This window comes from Heteronotia binoei, chromosome 8 (assembly GCF_032191835.1).
Source record: "Heteronotia binoei isolate CCM8104 ecotype False Entrance Well chromosome 8, APGP_CSIRO_Hbin_v1, whole genome shotgun sequence".
NCBI classification, from domain to species: Eukaryota; Metazoa; Chordata; class Lepidosauria; order Squamata; family Gekkonidae; genus Heteronotia; species Heteronotia binoei.
In genome coordinates this window covers 90,313,800-90,335,451 of record NC_083230.1, presented here as the reverse complement: position 1 = coordinate 90,335,451, position 21,652 = coordinate 90,313,800, and the positions used below count along the sequence as shown (strand labels likewise).

General features: G+C 44.6%; 2 protein-coding genes across 2 annotated transcripts in view; both read left to right on the top strand.

Annotated features, from left to right (window-relative positions):
* The window catches only part of PWP1 (PWP1 homolog, endonuclein), a 477,381-nt gene that overhangs the window by 65,257 nt on the left and 390,472 nt on the right, over nt 1-21,652 (top strand). The gene's annotated exons all lie outside the window — the stretch shown is intronic.
* Nucleotides 20,656-21,652, top strand: part of ABTB3 (ankyrin repeat and BTB domain containing 3) — a 350,728-nt gene continuing 349,731 nt past the window's right edge. Inside the window, exon 1 of the mRNA XM_060245557.1 lies at nt 20,656-21,544. Within this exon, the coding sequence (XP_060101540.1) occupies nt 20,706-21,544 (839 nt within the window). The 5' untranslated portion in view covers nt 20,656-20,705. The remainder of the gene's footprint in view (nt 21,545-21,652) is intronic.

Below are 21,652 nucleotides of genomic sequence, written 5' to 3'. Positions count from 1 at the left end.
GGACACCATGAAAGCTTTGGGATATCAGAGGGGATTGCATAACCAAATTATTAAGTGGTGTCTTTGCTCTGCTCCCCTAAGGTTGAAACTGAAGCTCTGCTTAACTTTCACAAACCAGTGTGGCGGCACACTAATGAATGAAGCAGTGTGACAGCTGGTGTCAAAGTGGCTGGTTCCATTACTGCTTCAGCTCAAGCTGTGCTTTTGGATTTTGAACATAAGTTGGATGAAGTGTTAACCTTGCTAAATTATTTTATTTCATTGCAGAGACTGCAGGCTTATTGCCTATTATTTTCTGAAATGGAGATCCTGCAGTAGCTTGATTTAGAGGCTGATGCTTTACTTACAATACTGCCAGAAGTAAGGGAAACTAATAATCTCCTCCAACAGGGATCAATCACAGAATGGTCCAATAGCAGGGCTGAAAGAACTTATTGTTAGCGCTGACTGCCCTCAGCCCCCCACTCCCAACTATGATGTTACACTGGCATATCTGATTAATTGCTAAGAGACAGTTAATTTGTCATTTTCCCACAAGAGTTTCCAACCTGGATGGCTTCAGTAACACTGCTTGAAGCAAATCAGCAGCATTGGTTATCAGCCCAAGGAAACAGATCACTAGAGTTGAATTAGCAGCATTTGGATGTTAGGTTAGAGGATTGTTCTGTAGCTTGGTAGCTGTTACATGCTGATATTCTTGGCAAGGTACTCAAGTACTCATCACGTAAAGCTCAACAGAAAGATCCTGGAGTAGCAACTAATCTCTTTGTACCTTCCATCTGGTCTTTCAGTTGTGTTTTCCCCCAGCAGCCTTGAGCAGAATCTCTCTCCCCAAAAAGGTTAGAAAACACTCACATATCTTTTATCTTTAATTTTAGTTATGCTTGGAGGAGAGGGGTTTGTGTGTACCGAGAATAAATATCTGGATGTGATGGCAGAGGAAGGAGGAAGTAAGAAAACCTGATGCAAAGGATGAGAGGGTCAATGTGAAAAACAGGGAATTTCAGTGTCCTCCTCTTTTTGGCTGAACATCTGCCAGAATGTCTCTCTTCTATGCAATTGTTATATAGGATCCCTAGCTGTTTTAATTCAAGTGATTCTAGATAAGATTTTGGAATTAAACAGGATCAGGAAACATAATCACAGCACCCACTTAAATGGGTTTGGGTGACTGGGGTTACCCATTTGTTTAGGGGTCACAAAACCTAAAAAAAACCCCAAACCAAACCCTCACCCCACAATTCTAGCAAGACCAATAATGAATATTGTATAGAGATTGTCCCAAGGATAAATTACATTTATACAAATATGCTTAAATATTCATTCATTCATTCATTGCATTTTCCAGGTTCTAATAGGTCTTCAAGCAACTTTTGGGATTTCTTGTTAAAGAATCACCAAAGAGTGGAGACTTGGGGGAGGCCAGGCATGGAGGCTGTGAAATATGCAATCACACTTATGAAATAGCATGGAGCCCTAGTATTGTAAGTCAGTGTACAATGAGCTGATAAATTCCACCTGTGGGATACTGGCTTTGCCTACCAAGAGAGTCCATACTGCCATCCTGATGAAGATTTCTGGAGAGCTCAAAAGTTTGCATGCTGTTTTGTGTTGTTTACTTGCTCATAGTAAAAAAGTGTCACAGGGATTTTAAAAATCTGATTTTGCTTTAAACTATTGGAGCTGCCTGTAACCAGAATCTTACAAGAAAACCTATGGTATGCACGAGTGCCCCTCTTGGCAGAGTGCTGAGGGAGTGAGGCCCTCATAAATGAGAGAAAAGGATGCTGATTATTGGGATGTTTCTGTTTCTTTGTAACTTGACCCTCACCTGAAGGTGTGAAAAGTAATGCTCAGTAAAGGTCTCCACTGGCAGCGTATCAAGCAGTCTCTTGATGGGAAGAATCTACCACAGTAGGGAATGCTGAGCTGCAGGAGGTTTTTTTAGCAGAAATACACAGGAATGCAGTTCCAGCTGGCTTGGCATCAGGGGGTGTGGCCTCATATGCAAATGATTCCTGCTGGGCTTTTTCTACCAAAAAAGCCCTGCAGGTCTGTATCTTCCTCATCTTTCTCTTCCCTTATAAACCCAAGGCATACAAGGCTGCTTATGACTCTTTAGTGGCTCATGATGATGGTGAGGATGATGATGATTTATTAAATTTATGAATCACCTCATCCCAGCCAATGCCGGGCTCTAGGCGATGTACAACAAAAAGTACACATAAAATCAATAAAAACAGTAATTTAAAACAGTTACAACCCAATGAACATACTTTATAGTGTGCTGTAATCCACACACAACATCCTGCTTGTAGTGGCACAGTGGGTGGATTTTTTCATGACCCTGCCTCCATCTCCTGATGTTCCAACCTATATTTTGGTTGGTTCCCAACCGATGAGATATCTTTGCAATCCCCCAGTTATAGTTTTCCTGTCTCTCACACCAACCTTAGAGGCTGTAAACAGAAACAAGGCAGAAAGTACAGCTCAAAGAACCTTTCTTCTAATATTTGGTTTCTACCTAAAATTGGTTGTGAGAGTCTTGAAAAGATTAAAGTTTTCATGTCACAAAAGGAGGTTACTCGTTTGATGGTGGGTCATAGCAACAGAAGCTTTTACCGATGCTCTTAAAAGTTGTGACTCAAAATCCTTAGGAACCCTGTTAATGGATAGAGCTTTGAGGACACTGGTATCCTGCCAGCAATATATATATAAATTTTAAATGTCAAGTATTTTCTAGATTGAAACCTTTATTTTTATTTTAGTTTTGGCTTGTGTTTTGATGTGCAACATATAGATTTTGTGTTCCTTTCTGTTTAAAGAAATGCTTTAGTGAAGTGTGTGTGCATTTTATAATGGAAGAGAAAGAACAGTAGCACAACATCAAGGGCAGTATGACTATTAGGTTAATCTAGGTGATTGCCTACGGTGACAGATTTTGAGTGTTGGAGGCACAAAAAAATTGGTGTGCCTTTCTGCTGATGGATGACTGGCTGGGCACCACCCCAGAGGTTCTGATTAGGGTTGGCTGGTTGCGTCAGAGTTGACTGAAACTGAATCCATCAAAGACAGAGGTCCAGTGGGTGAGCCATGGAGGAATGAGGTTGGGTATCCATCTCCTAGCCCTTGACAGGGCATCATTGGTGCCTATGCCAATGGTGAGGAGTTTAGGTGTGACACTGGATGCCTCACTTTCAATGGAGGCCCAGGTCATGAAATGATAAAAGATCAGCCTTTTATCATTTTTGTCTGGTCAGACAACTGGTTCCCTACGTCTTTCCCTTTGACTTAGCCATGGTGATCCATGCAGTGCTCACCTCCAGGTTGGACTTTTGTAACTCACTCTATGCAGGACTGCCCTTGACCCTGCTCCAGAAACTTTGATTGCTTCAAAATGTGGTCACATGCTTGCTGACTGGATTGTCTCAATGGACATGCATGCAGCTGGTGCTTTGCTAGCTGCATTGGTTGCCAGTTGAGTACCAGGTCAGGCTCAAGGTTCTGGTGTTAACCTTCAAAGCAATTCTCCCAATATGCTCCCTAGTGAGCCTTGCACTCTTCTGAATAATATCTTCTGTGGTCCTCAGCCCCAAAGACATCTGGTTAGCCTTGACCGAGGCCAGGGCTTTTTTGGCGCTGGCCTGGTGGAACTCTCTACCAAGTGTGACTAGGACCCTGCAAGACTTACTGCAATTCCTCAGGACCTGCAAAACAGAGTTGCTCTGTCAGGCCTTTGGTTGCGGTAGGCTTGCTAATCTCCAGGTCCCAGAGGGGGATCTCCCAGTTTTGCAGTTTTCTTTTTTTCATTCCCACCCCCAGCTGACTGGTGGGGGGAAGCCCCGCCCCAACAGCCTTCATGTGCCTTTCCACTTCAGAAGGCTTAAGAAGATGCTTGGATACTTTTTAGATGTTGTATTTGTGCCTTTAAATCCAGAAGCCAGGCTGAATGGGAGCGTGGTGAGCTGGCAGAACAACATGGCTGCTCCCAGTAGCTGTGTAAGCAGCCCAGACTCTCTGTTTGTTTTACAATCTTTTCAGAGATCATTTGAGTAAACGAGAACCTTTGTTTTCCCTGTGTTAGTCTGAAGAACTTGGATCCTCAGCAACTCATGAGTAAATTGCCCCAGTGAGGCCACACGTGTGGGATTGCAAACTGTTTATTTTGGAGGAGGAGAGAGAGAGAGAGAGAGAGAGAGAGAGAGAGAGAGAGAGAGTGTGTGTACAGGGGACGTGCAGCTGCTTGGGAATGAGTAAATGAAGACTGTATTCAGGGGAACTACACTGCTGTATTTTTATTTATTTTAGGGAATGTGAACATCTCCTGTCTCCACCCCCAAAGTCCCCAGATATTTTCTGAGTTAGACTTGGCAACCCTAGGTTGAGGCGGTGGGTGCCTGGGTATGGCCTCCACTGCTCCACCCTGTCCATTTGTATTTCATCTACAAATGGTGTTCTCACCTAATTCCCACATATCTGTTCCACTGGGCATACATGCAACAACTCCTGGAAATCTTGTGAATTTGTTCTGCCATCTTAAATTACGAGGTTTTGAATTTGATTACTGTTTTATTTTACTGTGGATCTTGTTGTGAGCTGCCCTGAGCCTGCTTGTGGGTGGGTGGGATAGAAGACTAATACCATAAATAAATAAATACTTAGTTTCAAAACATACCTTCTGTTGTATCAAATCATCAGAATTTGGCTATTGGTAGAAATATACACAAAATGTTTATGTGCATTTTTCTTGCTCATCATCAGGGCTTTTTTTTTGAGCAGGAATGCACAGGAACACAGTTCCGGCTGGCTTGCTGTCAGGGTGTACGGCCAAATATGCAAATGAGTTCCTGCCAGGCTTTTTCTACAAAAAAGCCCTGCACAAAACAATGGTGACATCAGGGTATGTGGCCTAATATGCAAATGAGATCCTGCTGGGCTTTTTCTACAAAAAAAGCCCTGCTTGTCATTCATAGTAGTTTCTTGCTCCTCATTAAGCCATTCCTGTGTTTTTCCCTTTTCTTTTAAGCTACCTTGCAGCCTTTCCCTCCATAAATGAGGAATCCCGAGAGTATACAGAAACCTCTGCTTTGTGGATGATCTCATATTGCTGTTTTCATGATTGTTACCGAACCATCGGGTTACTGTTTGATGTAATAATAACTGTACTTCTGTTCTCTTCCATCTCTTTGAAATGGTAATTATTGTGGCTATAATTTTTTTAAAAAACTGATTAGAAACATTTTAAAAGTAGTACCCAATACTAACTGCTACCAGGTGTAGTGCATAGTGCTGCTGAGGACACCACGTGAATGTCCCTAGGATGAAGGACAAATTCAGTCTTACTGGTGTTTTTCCTACTATTGGACTGCACAGTGTGAAAAAATAGGCAGTACTAAATGCTTGATTATTGTGCTTCTGGGGCATGAAAAAAATAAGCTGTTATGAACGCACTTGACATCCATGCAGGAAGCCTGATTTCTAATTGCTTCTGAACTTTCATACACTTTACATTGCATGTGTGCCTTCAGTCTAAGACCTGCAAGAAAGCCTTGGTCCAGATTCATTCTGTTTAGGACTGATCAATATGTAGGGCCTTGTCAGTAAAGACCACATAAGGAACAGTATCTTTAGGAGATGTGTACTGTATAATTTTAATATCTGGACAGGCCAGGGCTTTTTTTTGTTACCAGGAACACACAGGCACGCAGTCCCAGCTGGCTTGACATCGGGGGTGTGGTCTAATATGCAAATGAGTTCCTGCTGTGCCTTTCCTACATAAAAGCCCTGTGTGACACAATGGTGATATCGGGGGTGTGGCCTAATGTGCAAATGAGTTCATGCTGGTCTTTTCTACAAAAAAAGGCCTGCGACAGGCTATGTGATTTCAGGCATAAGGTAAAAACTAATGTGTTTAAATTAACATTAGACACACACACAAAACTGCTGTATGCTGAATCAGGCTGTTGATCTGTGTCACATTCTGGACACCTCAGACCAGGGAGAGAAGGAGTGGATCACTGGCATTGCTCTAAGCAGCACAGTAACAAGGCAGAAGGCGGCAACCCTGGTAAAGGCATGGCAAGAGCAGACACGAGGAAGCACAACCAGGGCCAGTTCCTGAGGGAAAAAAGACCAATTTGAGGGCAAAAGTCTCCTTGAGAGAAAAAAGACTACTCAGCAGTAGGCACAGGGCAGCAGGAACTGGGGAGTCCAGGAGAAGAAGGATAAAAAGGGCCCAGCTAAAGGAGCCATCCTTCTGAGGTTGGTAAAATGAGTACCCAGCTTGCTGTGGGGAGGGAAGGAAAGTGTAGATGACTGGGGAAGCCAATGGCAAACCACCCCGTAAAAAGTCTGCCGTGAAAACATTGTGAAAGCAACGTCACCCCAGAGTTGGAAACAACTGGTGCTTGCACAGGGGACCTTTCCTTTCCAAAGGAGATAAGGGGGAAGTAGTTGTCAGTGACCAACTGGGAGGGACAGTAGCCAGTGTGGTGCTGGCTCACTACATTCAGTGGAGACACAGGGCTGCTGTAGCTTGGGCTACCCCTTGAGACCCCAGCTACCACTGGACCAGGCCTGGGTGGTCTAGCTACATCCAGAAGACAAGGTGCTGAGGGCTAAGAGCTACCAAAACTGAGTGAATAACCTCTGCAGAGGAAGCAGGCCTAAGAACCTGGGAGAAAGCGGATGGAGGTAGTAAGGAATAAACCAGCAAGGCTGCAAACTGTGAATTAACCTAAGGAAATTTAACTGAACTATGCAATAAAAGAAGCAATCTTGGCATTTCTTGAGCATTGATTCATCTTGACAACTTGGATACACCATTATACATCCCCTGTCCCTCCCTGGGGGCATCATACTTTATTTTCTGCTTTGCTGGGAAGCAAATCCCCAGATTTCAAGGAGAGCTCTTTTACAACACCTGTTGCCTGATCTTTTAAACTAGAGACACTAGAGACTGAACTTGAGATCTTCTGCATGCAATGGTGTGTGCTCTATCACTGAGCCATTATTCTTCTGTTGTTACGGTTCTTTGGTTGTCATTAAGAGTTTCTCCCATATTTTTTGTTTGTTTTGATATTATGCTTTGCTTTGTCTATCTTCATTGGCACATCATCCTGAGTACTGTGAGGGTTTGCATAAAAATAGCTAGATTTTCACAAGACTCTCTCTCCAGTCCAACAAGAGAAACCTACATACACAGCTGATTGCAAGACTAACCCAGTCCCTGATGAACTTAATGGATGTATTTGATGTGGAAGGGGATGTACATCCCCAGTTGGAACAACAAGCTGCATGAGTGATTAGATTGGCATGTTTCTGATCCACATCTCTTTCTCTTTTGGGACTGATTCTGCATAAGAAAGTCGTATCCCACTCCTTACATAACAAATTGTACTGGTGAATCCATTCTTGACAGATTTTAGTATTGCCATTTTGAACAACAGCAGGTTTACTGTATTTTTTGTCAGAAACATTTTACTAGCACCAAACATGGTTTGCAGGCTTTTCTTTCAAGTGGTGGCCAATTGGGAGCCATAGTGATTCAAACTGCTCTGTAGGACTCACTCTGCCACTTTACTAGTGCTCTTTACTAAGCCTGTATGCATCTGCAGACTTGAAGAATATTTAAGTTACAAGAACTGGAAGTGGCAGTTTGATAGATTGTATTTCATAAAGTACATGAAGCCCCATTTAAGTCACCAGCTGTGTAAAGTGGATGAACCACAATCCATTCCCATACTCCAAATAGTTTGTCTGCTACTGGCATGTGGAATGAAGCAGGGGGAGGGGGAATTTGAGATTGGGAGTGCACGAGACTTCTTCAAAGGGAAAATTCTACCCTTGTACACACCCTGTTTTTTCCCCCTGCGCCTCCTTTGGTAAACACACATTCTTAATCCCTAAATTTATTTTGAAGATTAGAGCTTTCAAGAGCAATCTGAGTGTGGGGGTGTGGAAAAGCACCTTATTGAAGGGAATCGCTGGAAAACAAATGGGTGTGTTCTGTCTCAAAGCTATTAAACAGTCTGGCAGAAAACAAGCAAACAAGGATCCTGTCTCAAAGCTATTAAACAGTTTGGCAGAAAACAAGCAGCCTGAATAACTATTGCATTAATTAATTTATTAAAAGGTTTATACCCTGCCTTTCCTTAGGGTTCAAGGCAGCTATAGGCTGAATCAGCTTCTTTATCCATGAGACTACCCCATGTTCATATATACTTATCTTGACATTCAGTCATTTCAACCACCACAACCTGTTTTACATTGGATTTGGTGCTATAGCTAAAAACTAATGTAACTCTTCCCTTTTGGCTAGTTCTGCCAGATTTGTAGCCTGGTATTGTGAGCTATTACTGGGCACCCAAATAACAGTTTAGGAGGGTACAAATGCCACTCTGCCAATGGCATTTATGCACAGGCCTTATGTGTCAATGCAGGATGGCATGCTATCACAGCAACATGGGGCTACATCCCTGGCAAGAATCACAAGCCACTATTGCCAGAAATAAGGTAATGACATTGTATAGAGCAGCTGGATGATTGGCCAGACTAGTACGGCTTTTTTGTAGCAGGAACTTTTGCATATTAGGCCAAACACTCCTGATGTAGCCAATCCTCCAAGAGTTTACAGTAGGCCCTGGAATAAGAGCCCTATAAGCTCTTGGGGGATTGGCTATATTAGGAATGCATGGCCTAATATGCAAAGGAATTCATGCTACAAAAAAAGCCCTGGGCCAGAGAGATATGTGGACAAAATGAGGTAACTTGCCTACATGTAATTCTAAATGCACTTGGGACTTTCACTAAAACTTCTAACTGCTTCTATTTCATCAGGGTATTTAGAACCAGCTCTTGCTTAAGAAGAGAAGCACATCCTTACTTCCCCCTCTTACTTGCCCAAGTTCCTAAGTCAGGGGATCAATACTGGGAGAAATGAAGAAATGTATTATGCTATCTCTGTTAAGGAGGCCACATATGGAGGCTGTAGACAGGTGTTTCCCATTTACCATGAGGCAACTAGAAGAGAGATTTTGGGTCCTCAATCCAGTTTGTCTGTGTGCCTAAGGAAAACTGTGTTGGACAAAGAGGTAGTGCTTCCTCCATCTCTGCTCTGCTTTTCCACAGTCATTGGACAGATCCAGGGACATGCTGCAACAAGGAGTTGCACTTATTCCTTCCCACAAAACCAAGCAAGGACGATTAGTTGGACAGCCAGCAAGCCACTACTAAACATGCTGACTCTGCACGGCTTTTCCCCATGCTTTACCCTGCACCTAGCAAGGAAATGAGGGAGCACACTTGCACTGTGCAGTGGGTAGATTCATGCCAATTAACAATAATTAAAATAAGATCACCTGACTTAACCCTTCATTGTTAGTGTCAGCTTGCTTCCCTACTGGGGGGAGTTTTCTTCTTCTTCTATCATCATCATCATCATCATCATCTAAATGTATGGCTCACCCAATCCCTGCTACTGCAGGGCTCTAGGCAATTTATAGCATTATTTTTAAAAATCACAATAAAGCATACTGAAAATACATTTCAGATATATTTAAACATTAAAAACAGATGGTGAATAATTTTCTCCTAATTGCAGACTGCTGGCTACTTAATGGGTGGGAGGATGGGGAGAGAGGATAAAGCAAACAGACAGGGTGCCCACTTAAGATGAGACTGTCGCTGTCCTCAGTTGAAAGTCTCATGGAACATCTCCGCCTTACAGGCCCCATGGAATTGCATAAGGTTTTGCAGGGCCCTGATGATGAAGAAGACCACAGATTTATACCCCGCCCTTCTCTCTAAATCAGAGTGGCTTACAATCTTCTTTATCTTCCTCCCCCATAACAGACACCCTGTGAGGTGGGTGGGGCTGAGAGAGCTCTCTCGGAAGCTGCCCTTTCAAGGACAGCTCTGTGAGAGCTATGGCTGATCCAAGGCCATTCCAGCAGCTGCAAGTGGAGGAGTAGGGAATAAAACCTGGTTCTCCCAGATAAGAGTCTGCACACTTAACCACTACACCAAACTGGCTTTTGATGGAATTTGGCAGAGAGTTTCACCAGGTTGGGGCTAGGATCGAGAAGGCCCTGGCCCTTACTGAGGACAGCCAGGCACCTTTAGGGTCGGAGACCACTAACAGGTTGCTATTCTGAGAGCACAATGCCCTTCTGGGGACATGATAAGAAATGGTGCTGATAAGAATTTTTTAAAAAACCTTCCACACAGTATTGTTGTACTCTCAGGCTCCTCCTAGGTTTCCTGTGATCTTTCCTGAACCTACATTATTGCTATCTTTTTGGAAAGCTGCAGCAAAGCTGGGCATGGCTGCCATTCATGTCCACATTGGCATCATCTTTCATGCCCATTTCCCACAACAAATACTCATCACCACATGAACGGGAATGTTGCAGGATTTATTTTCAAACTAGTAATTGATTTTTCACTTACCAATGATTTTTTACTTGCTGATCACCTTCTCTAACTGGTGGCACTGGGGGGAAAGAATGGACTGGGTCAGGGAATATGCAGAGAAAGTTGCCGTATGGAAACCTATTGCTGCTACTCTCTGTTGGCAGCTGCAATAGCAGCTGCAACAGTAACAAGGGAACTACAGAGAATTGTTGTTGTATGGAAGATTTTGTGATAACAAATGTAAGAAGAATGTTTATATAGGGTTGCCAACTTCAATTCAAGAAATATCTTGGGACTTTGGGGGTGGAGCCAGGAGACATTGGGGATGGGGCCAAGAGCAAGGTTCTGACAGACATAACTGAGCTCCAAAGATTGTTCTGGCCATCACATTTAAAGGGACAGCACACCTTTTAACTGCCTTCCCTCCATTGGAAATAATGAAGGATAGGGGCACCTTCTTTTGGGGCTCATAGAATTGGACCTTCTGGTCCAATCTTTTTTAAACTTGGAGGGTATTTAGGGGATAGGCACTGGATGCTATGCTGAAAATATGGTGCCTCTATCTAAAAAACCAGCCCCTCCAGAGCCCCAGATACCTGCAAATCAATTCTCCATTATACCCTATGAGAATCGGTCTTCATAGGGAATAATGGAGTACACAGCAGACACACCCACCCTGCTTTTTGATGACCCTGAAGTGGAAGGAGGGTTTCCCACCAAGGGATTGGCAACCTTGTGTTTATATGACCAAGTAACAATTTAGAATATTATTTAGAAGTGTTCTCACTAGGGGTATGAAACATTACACATTTCCAGTAAATAAAATCTGATGGCGGGGAGAAAAATAGTGAAGGAAAGTTCTCTGAAATAAACTTCATAAGTATGGAACCAAACATAAAGCATGTTAAGCCCTTTCAGAGTTGTTTACAGCAGTTCAGTTGTTTTTGAGAGGAGAAGGGAGTTACCTCTGGCTAAATTCATTTTCCCTGTTTTCCAGGGTGGGCCTCCAGTCTCTGTTTCCCATATCCCTGACCAAATAATGATACATAGGAGACAATTTAGCCAATTTATGTTCTTCCGGATACAGTTGGTGGAAGCTCCCTTGATACCTTTTTGCAGTTTGGAATGGGCTCTTACTTTGAAATGTCTGGCTCACTTCTGCATGGCACTGATCAAAATAAAGTATAGGAAACAAATACTGAGATTAGTTGAAGTCTTCCCCTGCTAATATGGTTGGGAGTGTCTAATGTAGTTGGACTGCAATAATAACAATATGGTTCAAAGCCCAAAGGTTTTCTTAGGATTGTTTATCATTAAAGAGGTTTTCTAATGTTTCTACTCTACCCTCCCACCCTGTGTTGTTTTTTTAAAAAAAACTTTTTTATTTCTCTCAACAGAAAATCCCCTCTGATCTCTAAAAATTCATTTTAAAACCCTATTAACCTTGAGGCAATGAGGGTCTAATGCCAGTTACTTTGATGGGCAAATGTGGCATCCATTTTGTAATGAATCTATTAATTGTATATATTTTAAAGTGGTTCTTGGACTCTCATTTTGCAGTTCAGATTATAGAGAGCTTTATAAACATTAAATCTATCTTCCTGTTTGTATGAAGTTCTTGTTCAATTGCTTCCAGATCCATTTGCATGTGTGATGTGCCTTTCTGTTCTAGTCAAATCTACCTTTCTGTTTAAAAACTTATTGCATATTCTATTTAATATTTGCTTAGACATCCCCCCTGGTATTTCTAGTGCAGTATAAAAAGATTATATGATTTTAAAAGGTTTTTCTTAAATGGTTTTACTGAACATTGTTGGCCAGTACATCAAGTTTTTGTTTCTCTTATTGCTTAGGAGGACAGGCATGGCCAACTGGTGGTCCCATTTTTGGAAGCCTTATCACATATAGTCAACACTTGTTTGTATGTTGCTTATAGTTTCACTTGTAATAAAACGGGAAATGATTTTTTTTTTAAGTTCTGAGATATATTAGTGTTACAGCATTAATTAGGTTTTATGTGTGATGCTCAAGAGCCCCGTGGTGCAGAGTGTTAACGCTGCAGTCCTAAGCTCTGCTTACGACCTGAGTTCGATCCCTGGCAGAAGCTGGGTTTTCAGGTAGCCGGCTTGAGGTTGACTCAGCCTTCCAACCTTCCGAGGTCGGTAAAATGAGTACCCAGCTTGCTGGGGGGAAAGTGTAGATGACTGGGGAAAGTTAATGGCAAACGTAAAAACTCTGCCATGAAAAAGTTGTGAAAGCAACATCACCCCAGAGTAGGAAACGACTGGTGCTTGCACAGGGGTCCTTTCCTTTCCAAGTGCATTACAAAATAGCATGGGTAACCTGGGGAAGGGGGTTGCATCAAGGTACATTTTTAACCCTTGGATGAGAATACATTGATCCCAAGAACAGGGGAGTTGTCCATCTGAGGATTAGATAGATAAAAGAATTCCTGAGTCTTATTTCATCTTAGTTCAACTGTAGATATCTGATCTAGAGTGCAATCAATGCATTGATGTCCATAAACACATATGAATCACATTTGATAGATTGGGGTGTATTCAATGTATGTAGTGGGTTATATCGTACCACCAATCTGCCTATGCTAGAGGGAGGAAGGGTGAAGTTGGCCAGTTCCCCTCCTTTTTCAGCTACCCAATTTGCATGTGTTTTTCCTGTCCTTTAGCAATGCAAAGAAGCTACTATTTATTTTGTTATCCACACTGAGTCCCAGCAAGAAAGGTTGGCTCTATATGAACTAAACAAATTAATACTAAGAAAGGAGGAGGAAGGGGGGAGATCTACTTCAATCAGTGGAAAAGTGTTGGGATACAACTCAGTAAGATATATAGAAAAAATCTTAATCCTTTAATTATTTTCTATGTTAATGCTGTCCTCTTTCTTGTGTTTTGCCTGGAAATTCAAGTGATTTTCCCTATCCCTGCCCCCTCCTTCCTGTCCTGTTTGGTTTGATACCTCTAAAGAAGAAGCATCATGGCTTGAATTTGCAGCTGGGTATCAAAATGTCTCTGAACACAAAAAGACACTGAGTACTAGTCTATAAACGCCAGATGTAATTTGCTAGGCCTCCAAATTCACTTTGGTATAAAGAAAGGCTTGGAAGTGGTAGCATAATCATCAGTCCAAGAATCTGAGACCTTGTGTGGGTTATGGAACTTAAAAAGGATGTTTCTCTTTGCACTACTTTCAACTATCTGCTCTATTTCCTTCCTTCATTGTATAGCTTTTAAGAGGAATCTATCTTATTTAATATTACAAAGTGCTAAGTGCATTGATTGTACTAGGATTAATAAAGCATAATGCCCTTGAGGACCAAAACTGGATAGGGATGGACAGATAAGAATGCTGTCCATTTCCTAATCCTTTCACAATTCTGTATAGGATAACTACAGACATGCAGCTGCAGCTTCATCCCTTCCCATACAGTAAGTAAAGGAATTATTCATCTCTCACTACAATACTTAAGCCACATGGTTCTGCTCCCTTTGCTACCCCCTCTCTCTTGAAGCAGGAACTGGAAGGAAGGGTTGTGTGCTGTGTGGATTACCATGGCTCTGTTGTGCATTGGCACGTAGATAGTGCAATCTGCATTGATTTGCCACTGTTCTCCAACTGCAGGCATAGCCTTTGAGGAAGGCATTATCTAAAGCAGAGGGCCAGTACATTTCATAGCCTTTCATAGCCTCCATTTCATAACATTTCATAGTTTCCATTGTGTATGCCCCCATCAGCTCAGGTACCCTTCTTTCCTTAGTCTGATGGAAGAGTTTGGTCAGGAAGCCAGCAGAGTATTGCCATAAATACTTCTCCGGACCAAAAATACATGGGATATGACTAGTCTTTCCTGAAATGCCTGGTTTGTATGAAAAATTGAGAATGGTGGGATACATGCTTAAATATGAGATCCTTTATTTATCCAAATAAAGATTTCAGTCACTAGGGATAGAAAGAGGCACAAGACTTCAGAGAGCTGCTGCTGGTTAGACTGGACAGTGTTGGGTTATGTGAACTAGCATTCTGGCTCACCATAGGACAGTATCATGTCTTCATATTACTGTGCAATCTGGATCTTTCTTAGGGCAGCTTCCTAGAACTGGCACATTCAAGGTGGTGGCTTTCTTTCTAGGACCTTAGAGGTCTCCTGTAGCAAGAAGGTTATTGATTTCTATATGTTCAATGTTTTGTGCATCACCTCCTTTCGAAAATGCATATGTATGAGGGGACCCAGGTATTTGCTTGTGATAAGCAAGTCACATGACCTGGTCATCCCAAGCAGGAAGTTAACAGGGGTTGATGAAAACAGAATTCCAACAACTGAGTTAATCAGGACTTGTTTGTTTATTTAGAAAATTTGTATCCTGCCTATCTGTTCAGTGAGGACCACCAACACACTGTTATTGGGAACACCAGTGAAAAACCCTCTGAAGGGTTCTCCTCAACTCATCTGGCCAGACTTTTTAACTTGATGAGCTGCTTGTAATTATCCTTATAATGTTAACTTAGGAAATTTATGCTGAAGTTCTGCCAGATTTTTACCTGACAGGATAAATCTCTTACATGACTGGCCTTGCCTTCTGAAGAATTCGGGCTATGTTGGCAGGGTGGAGAAGCACATTTTCTGGTCTCTTCATTAAATGGTGTTTCCTGGTATTCCACACCTAAAGGGACAAGCCATCTCTTCTAGAATTTCTATTTCCCTCTGAACAAAAGCCCCTATGACAGAAAGTCTGAGATGCGATTGGAAACCTGCTTCCTTATGTAGCTGTCAATGGATTCAGAAATCCAATATGAGCTCAATTAGGAGGTAAGCTGAAGAACCCGTTAAGGGGCACTTGTGAATTTGGCCTAAGCCCACACTTAATGCATTTTCTTCCTACTTCTGGCATTTGCTATTTTTTTGTAGTGCTCCTACTTTTACTCCATCCTATGGTAATCAAGTGACTTGAGAGGAGTAAGATTCCTATACAACCACTATGCCAGCTTCAACTATCAGTATTAATAAGGAATTATCATTTGGCAATATCATTGCGGTGGAGTGAAAAGCTGGAAGCATTCCTACATGCCATACTGTAGCTATCTTGCATCCCATTGAAATGAACAGTAGTATATAATAAATTTACACTTAACCAGCTATTAGGGGGTTATTGCTATTATTATTATTTATTACATTTGATGAATCACCCTATCCTGGCTAGCTATTCTGGTTGGTAAGACACAAGTGGGTCTCACAATCCTGTTTCCCTACTCAGAACCAAGTCTGATAAATTGTTCTTACTTCCAGGTAAGTATTCAAGTTTCTGGGCCCGTACTACTTAAGGCTCCAGGTCAGTGCAATCTGTTGGAATGCTAATCTATCTAACCTCCAACTGCATTCAACCTCCAAAACCAGACAGGGGAAATGCTAGGCTACCTATATCAAACTTTCTTTCTGAAAGGAATTTTATGGGGGGGGGGGCTTAATTGTGTAAACTCCTACTATCGTCATAACCAGGGCTTTTTTTCTGGAAAAAAAGGTGCCAGAACTCTCAAGAGGGAAATGAAGGAGAAACACACAGGTGCCCCTCATGAACTTTTAAACTTTTTTTGAGAATTTTGTTTCCACTAAGAGGTTCCAGAACTCTGTTCCGCCATGTTCCCCCAGGAAAAAAGCCCTTCCTCTAGTCCTTCAATATGTGCCAACAGGGGGCATTTCCACTGGTGTTTTGTGCAGTGAACTTGCAGCTGCCTAATTCTGCTCCTTGAAAATAAGCCCTTGTGGACATTAATGAGAGTTATTCTTATGTCAGTGTACCATGTAGGCAAATGCAGACAATGCCTGTCATTAAACAAAAGGCAGTGTCTGTGTTGTTTTTATCTTGCTGATTTATTGATATATTGCTTTTATCCATTTGTAGCTGTTCTTTGTTTTTTCAGCAGCATGAAGTCACAGAAGATAAGACAGGCTAGAAACATGTTAAATAAATAAATTTAATAATCTAGTGCAATATATCATTATATAACTTTACTCTTACAACCCCCTTGTGAAGTAGGCTAGGTTGAAATACAGTATTTTATGTAAAGCTATCTTTTTGAGCAGCGGAAGTGGGGAGAAGGAGGTGAGTCTTCCTAACAGCACCCATTTAATCTTGAGCACCCCTAACTTTTCTTCCTGATGCCCACCTCCCACTGCAATTCCCTCACATTATGGAAAGCAAGATAAGAAGGTAAAGGTAGTCCCCTGTGCAAGCACCAGTCATTTCCAACTCAGGGGTGACATCGCATCTTGACGTTTTCATGGTGCAAGATAGCTTGGCTCAGAAGGAAATGATGATGGCTCTGAAAAAAGGAAACATTGTCCAAGCCCACTTCCTGATGTCTGACTGCCTCCCAGGGCTGAATTAGCAATTAGGTCAAGTAGGCACTAGCCTATAGGCCCCCACACCTTTAGGGGCCCTGGGCCAGCTTCCCCCACCCCCATTTCCTCCCTGTTTACAGCCCTCCCAGCCTGCACATGCAGCCAGCAACTGAGCTGCTCTTTGCCCAACTTGTCTGGTGCAGCTGCTGTTAGCATTGTCGCCAAGTCTGCCTCTCCTCCACAGCTTTGTCAAAGGGGCTTTTGAGAAGATCCCCACAGGCTGCAGCGGGGGCAATGGGTGGCAGGCCATCAGGGCTGGATTAACAATTAGGCCAAGTAGGCACTGGCCTATGGGCCCCCATGCCTTTAGGGGCCCCAGGCTAGCTCTTCCCCCATTTCCCCCCAGCTTGCAGCCCTCCCAGCCTGCATGCCCAGCCAGCAACTGAGACACTCTTTGCCCAACTTGCCTGGTGCGGCTGCTGCTGGTGTTGTCAGCAAGTTTGCCTCTCTCCTGCAGCTTTGTCAAAGGGGCTTTTGAAAAGGTGCCTGCAGGCTATAGCAGGGGCCGCAGGTGGCAGGGCAGGTGCTCCAACTCTGAGATAATTTGCAAGGGAGCCCCTGAAATCTTGACTGCCTAGGGGCCTCCACAGGGTTTAATCCGGCACTGCTGCCTCCCCTCTCCAGTGGAGGATTCCTGACTTGCTGGAAACCTACCTCAAAGTACAGGGTGCAAAGGAGCTTGCAACCTGAGGTCATTTCACCTATGCCTCTATTTGCATGTAAGCCAGACAGCTTGCCATTTGTGAAAGTCACACTAAAAAGAATGACAGTGGCATTAAAAGGGCATAACTCTGATTGCACTGTGATTGGCTGTGAGAATGCTTAAACAGTGGCTTATTTACTCTGGTTTCAAGGGAAAAAATATGGACTAAAATGCTCTAAGTACTTTGCCATCCAGAAATACGAACATACGAACATACGAAGCTGCCTTATACTGAATCAGACCTTTGGTCCATCAAAGTCAGTATTGTCTTCTCAGACTGGCAGCGGCTCTCCAGGGTCTCAAGCTGAGGTTTTTCATGCCTATTTGCCTGGACCCTTTTTTGGAGACGCCAGGGATTGAACCTGGGACCTTCTGCTTCCCAAGCAGATGCTCTACCACTGAGCCACCGTCCCTCCCCTAAATGCAACCCAAATCCCCATGTATTCTATGGGATGTACTAAAACTCGAAACAGTGCCTGCCCATAGATTATACATGCCTGCCCATAGAGAACGCACACCTGCCCATAGGGAATAATGGGGACCATATTTCACCATAGGGAAAAAGGGAAATTAAGCTTCGCTTAAGCACAGCACCTCCCCATAGACTATACATGCCTGCCCATAAAGAAAGCACACCTGCCCATAGGGAATAATGGGGACCACACTAGCCCTTAGGGAAAAATGGAAATTAAGCTTGTCCTAAGGACACCCCTTGCCCATAGACTATACACAACTGCCTACAGAACAGTTCCGCAGGGCCTGTAAAACAACCCTCTTCCGGTTGGCATAGAATGCCTGAATATTAAATCTTAAACATCAGATTACTGAATATTGGAAATTTGAAGGACTGATTTAAGGAATAGTAGCATAGTGTATATCGATGTGAGTTTTATGTATTTTTAGGCTTTTATGTATTTTATTGTATAATTTTAATTGTATTTAAATCGACCTTTGTTAGCTTTTATTGTTGTAAGCCGCCCTGAGCCCACCTCGGTGGGGTAGGGCGGGATATAAATCGAATAAAGTAAGTAAGTAAGTAAGTACAGAGAAAGCATACCTGCCCATAGGGAATAATGGGGACCACATTTCACCATAGGGAAAAAGGGAAATTAAGCTTGGCCTAAGGATACCTCTTGCCCATAGAGAAAGCACACCTGCCCAAAGGGAATAATGGGGACTACATTTCACCCAAGGGAAAAAAGGGAAATTAAGTTTCGCCTAAGCACAGCGCCTATGTGCAAGGGGTGTCCTTAGGCCATGCCTAATTTCCCTTTTCCCTTGAGGGCTAGTGTGGTCCCCATTATTCCCTATGGGCAGGTGAGCTTTCTATGGGCAGGCGCTGTCCTTAGGCCAGGCTTAATTTCCCTTTTTCCCTATGGTGAAATGTGGTCCCCATTATTCCCTATGGGCAGGTGTGCTTTCTCTATGGGCAGGCATGTATAGTCTATGGGCAAGGGGTGTCCTTAGGCCAAGCTTAATTTCCCTTTTCCCCTGAGGACTAGTGTGGTCCCCATTATTCCCTATGGGCAGGTGTGCTTTCTCTATGGGCAGGTGTGTATAGTCTATGGGCAGGTGCTGTGCTTAGGTGAAGCTTAATTTCCCTTTTCCCCTAAGGCTAGTGTGGTCCCCATTATTCCCTATGGGCAGTTGCACTTTCTCTATGGGCAGGTGTGTATAGTCTATGGACAGGCGCTGCCCTTAGGCCAGGCTTAATTTCCCTTTTCCTCTGTGGTGAAATGTGGTCCCCATTATTCCCTATGGACAGGTGTGCTTTCTCTATGGGCAGGCGTGTATAATCTATGGGCCGGCGCTGTTTCGAGTTTTAGTACGTGGGATATTCTGTGCCATGTTTGTATCCCCAGTTTTGGGAGCCTGAAACGTGTGTCCTGGGACTCTAGGTTTGGGGGCTTGAAACGGCTGTCCTGATGTTTAAGCCTCTTGCTTTAACAGGTGAGTTGGCAGCACTGGTGAGAATTCCAAAAATATTATTTGGAATGTGCAAGCTTTAGTTAAACTGGTAGGCCGGGACTTTGAAAACAAGAAACCTTTCCTTCTCTCTGCCTCACGCTGGCTCTTCACCCGTCCTTGTTTCGAAATGCTTGTTGCCGCTGCGCCAGCCAGCCATTTAACTCTGCGTGCTCTAACCTGCAAGTCCTTCGGAGATTGCTCCACACACAAGCGGCGAAATGCCAGCGGAGGAGCCAGCTCGGCTCACAAGCGATTGCAGATCTTCACCTGAAGAGAAGATGCCACACACATCAAAGGTCTCGAGGCTGCTCGGCATGTTAATGTTTTCAGTGCTGGAAACCAACGTGACACAGAACACTGTCAAGAATCTGCAGCAGCTGCTGTTGCAGCCCCCTTTTTAAAAAACGCTTCTAGTTTTCACTACCTGCTTGGAAGACACGCAAGCGTGGAATTTTAGGCCGGTCTTCGGAGCGACAATCTCTGCTATCCATTCTTGGGCCCCGTCGTCTTATTTTGGATCGGCTAAATTTATCCTGCGGGCTCTTTTTTTCTCCGCAATTACCAGCAAGAAACCATCAGAGTGGGGATCGAGGGACTGGAAGCAAACAAACCCAAACCCACCTCCCAGATCTTGTTAACCCGCCCCAAATCTAGTTTATGAGCGCAAGGCTGGAGTCGGTGGATTCACTACGAATTCTAAAAAAGTGAACCGTCTCCGCGGCTTGCAGTCGCAGCTGCTAAGGAGGGAGGGAGGGAAGGAGAGAGGAAAGTAGCAATGAAATTAATGCTAGGCGCCCCATTGGCTCTCTTTCGAGATGCTTTGCATATCCCCGCCTCTTTCCTCCTCCCTTGACTTCTCTGGCTGGTTTGGGTTTGCGGGCTAGTGCAGTGCAGGAGTCCGGGCGCGGAGGAGGAGGAGAAGGGAGTCTGGAAGTGGCGTCTGTTGCTGCTCCGAATTGAGGCGGAAGAAGAGGGGCGTTCGATGCGACTTCGCCGAGCTTCCTCGCGCCAACGCGGTTGGGGATTTTCTTGCCTTGCGCGTGGATCTAAAGACGTGCCAAACAAGAAGTAAAGTAGGCGCGCCGGAGGAGCAGCTGAACCACCGCCAAGTCACCTCCGCACATCCCCCTGCTGCTGCTACTACTTTTCTTCTTCTTCCTCTTTTAGAAAAAAAGTTTTCCTGCGGGTGCAGCATGAAGTGCAGAGATGGCAAGGAGAGGTAAGACTGTGGTGAGGACGCTGGAAGATCTGACCCTCGACTCTGGTTATGGTGGCGCCGCGGACTCGGTCAGGTCCTCCAACTTGTCCCTGTGCTGCTCCGATTCCCCCCACGCGGCTTACCCCTATGGAGGAAACGGCTGGCAGCATCTAACTGACTCCATGCACAGTAGACACAACAGCTTTGACACCGTCAACACTGTCCTAGTGGAAGACTCCGAGGTGCTGGACTGCTCCGGGCAGCACTGCTCCAGGCTGCTGCCTGACCTTGAGGAGGTCCCCTGGAGCCTCGACGAGGTGGAGGCTCTGCTCCTCCTGCAGCAGCAGCGGCCGGAGCCCAGGGGCCTGGGGGTCGGGGCCACGGCCACGCTCGCCAGCTCCAGCAGCGCCGCCAGCTCCGCCACCCTCAGCAGCTGCGGCGGCGGCGGCAGCCCCCCTTCCAAGGATGCCCTGGCGCGGCTCTCCACCCTGGCCAGCCGGGCGCTCATCAGGCTGGCCCGGGAGGCTCAGCGGCTGAGCCTGCGCTTCGCCAAATGCACCAAGTACGAGCTCCAGAGCGCCATGGAGATCGTCCTGGGCTGGAGCCTCTCGGCCAGCTGCACGGCGGCGGCCCTCAGCGCCCTGTCCCTCTACAACATGAGCAGCAGCGGCGGTGACCGCTTCAGCCGGGGCAAGTCGACCCGCTGCGGCCTCACCTTCTCGGTGGGCAAGTTCTACCGCTGGATGGTGGACAGCCGGGTGGCGGTGCGCATCCACGAGCACGCCGCCATCTACCTGACCGCCTGCATGGAAAACCTCTTCCGAGAGGTCTACGCGCGGGCCCTCCAGTTCGCCGGGGCGCCGCCGCACCACCATCACCACCACCACCATCTGCTCCACCACCAGACACAACAACAACAACCATCCGCCCCGCAGCAGCAGCAACTGCCGCCGCC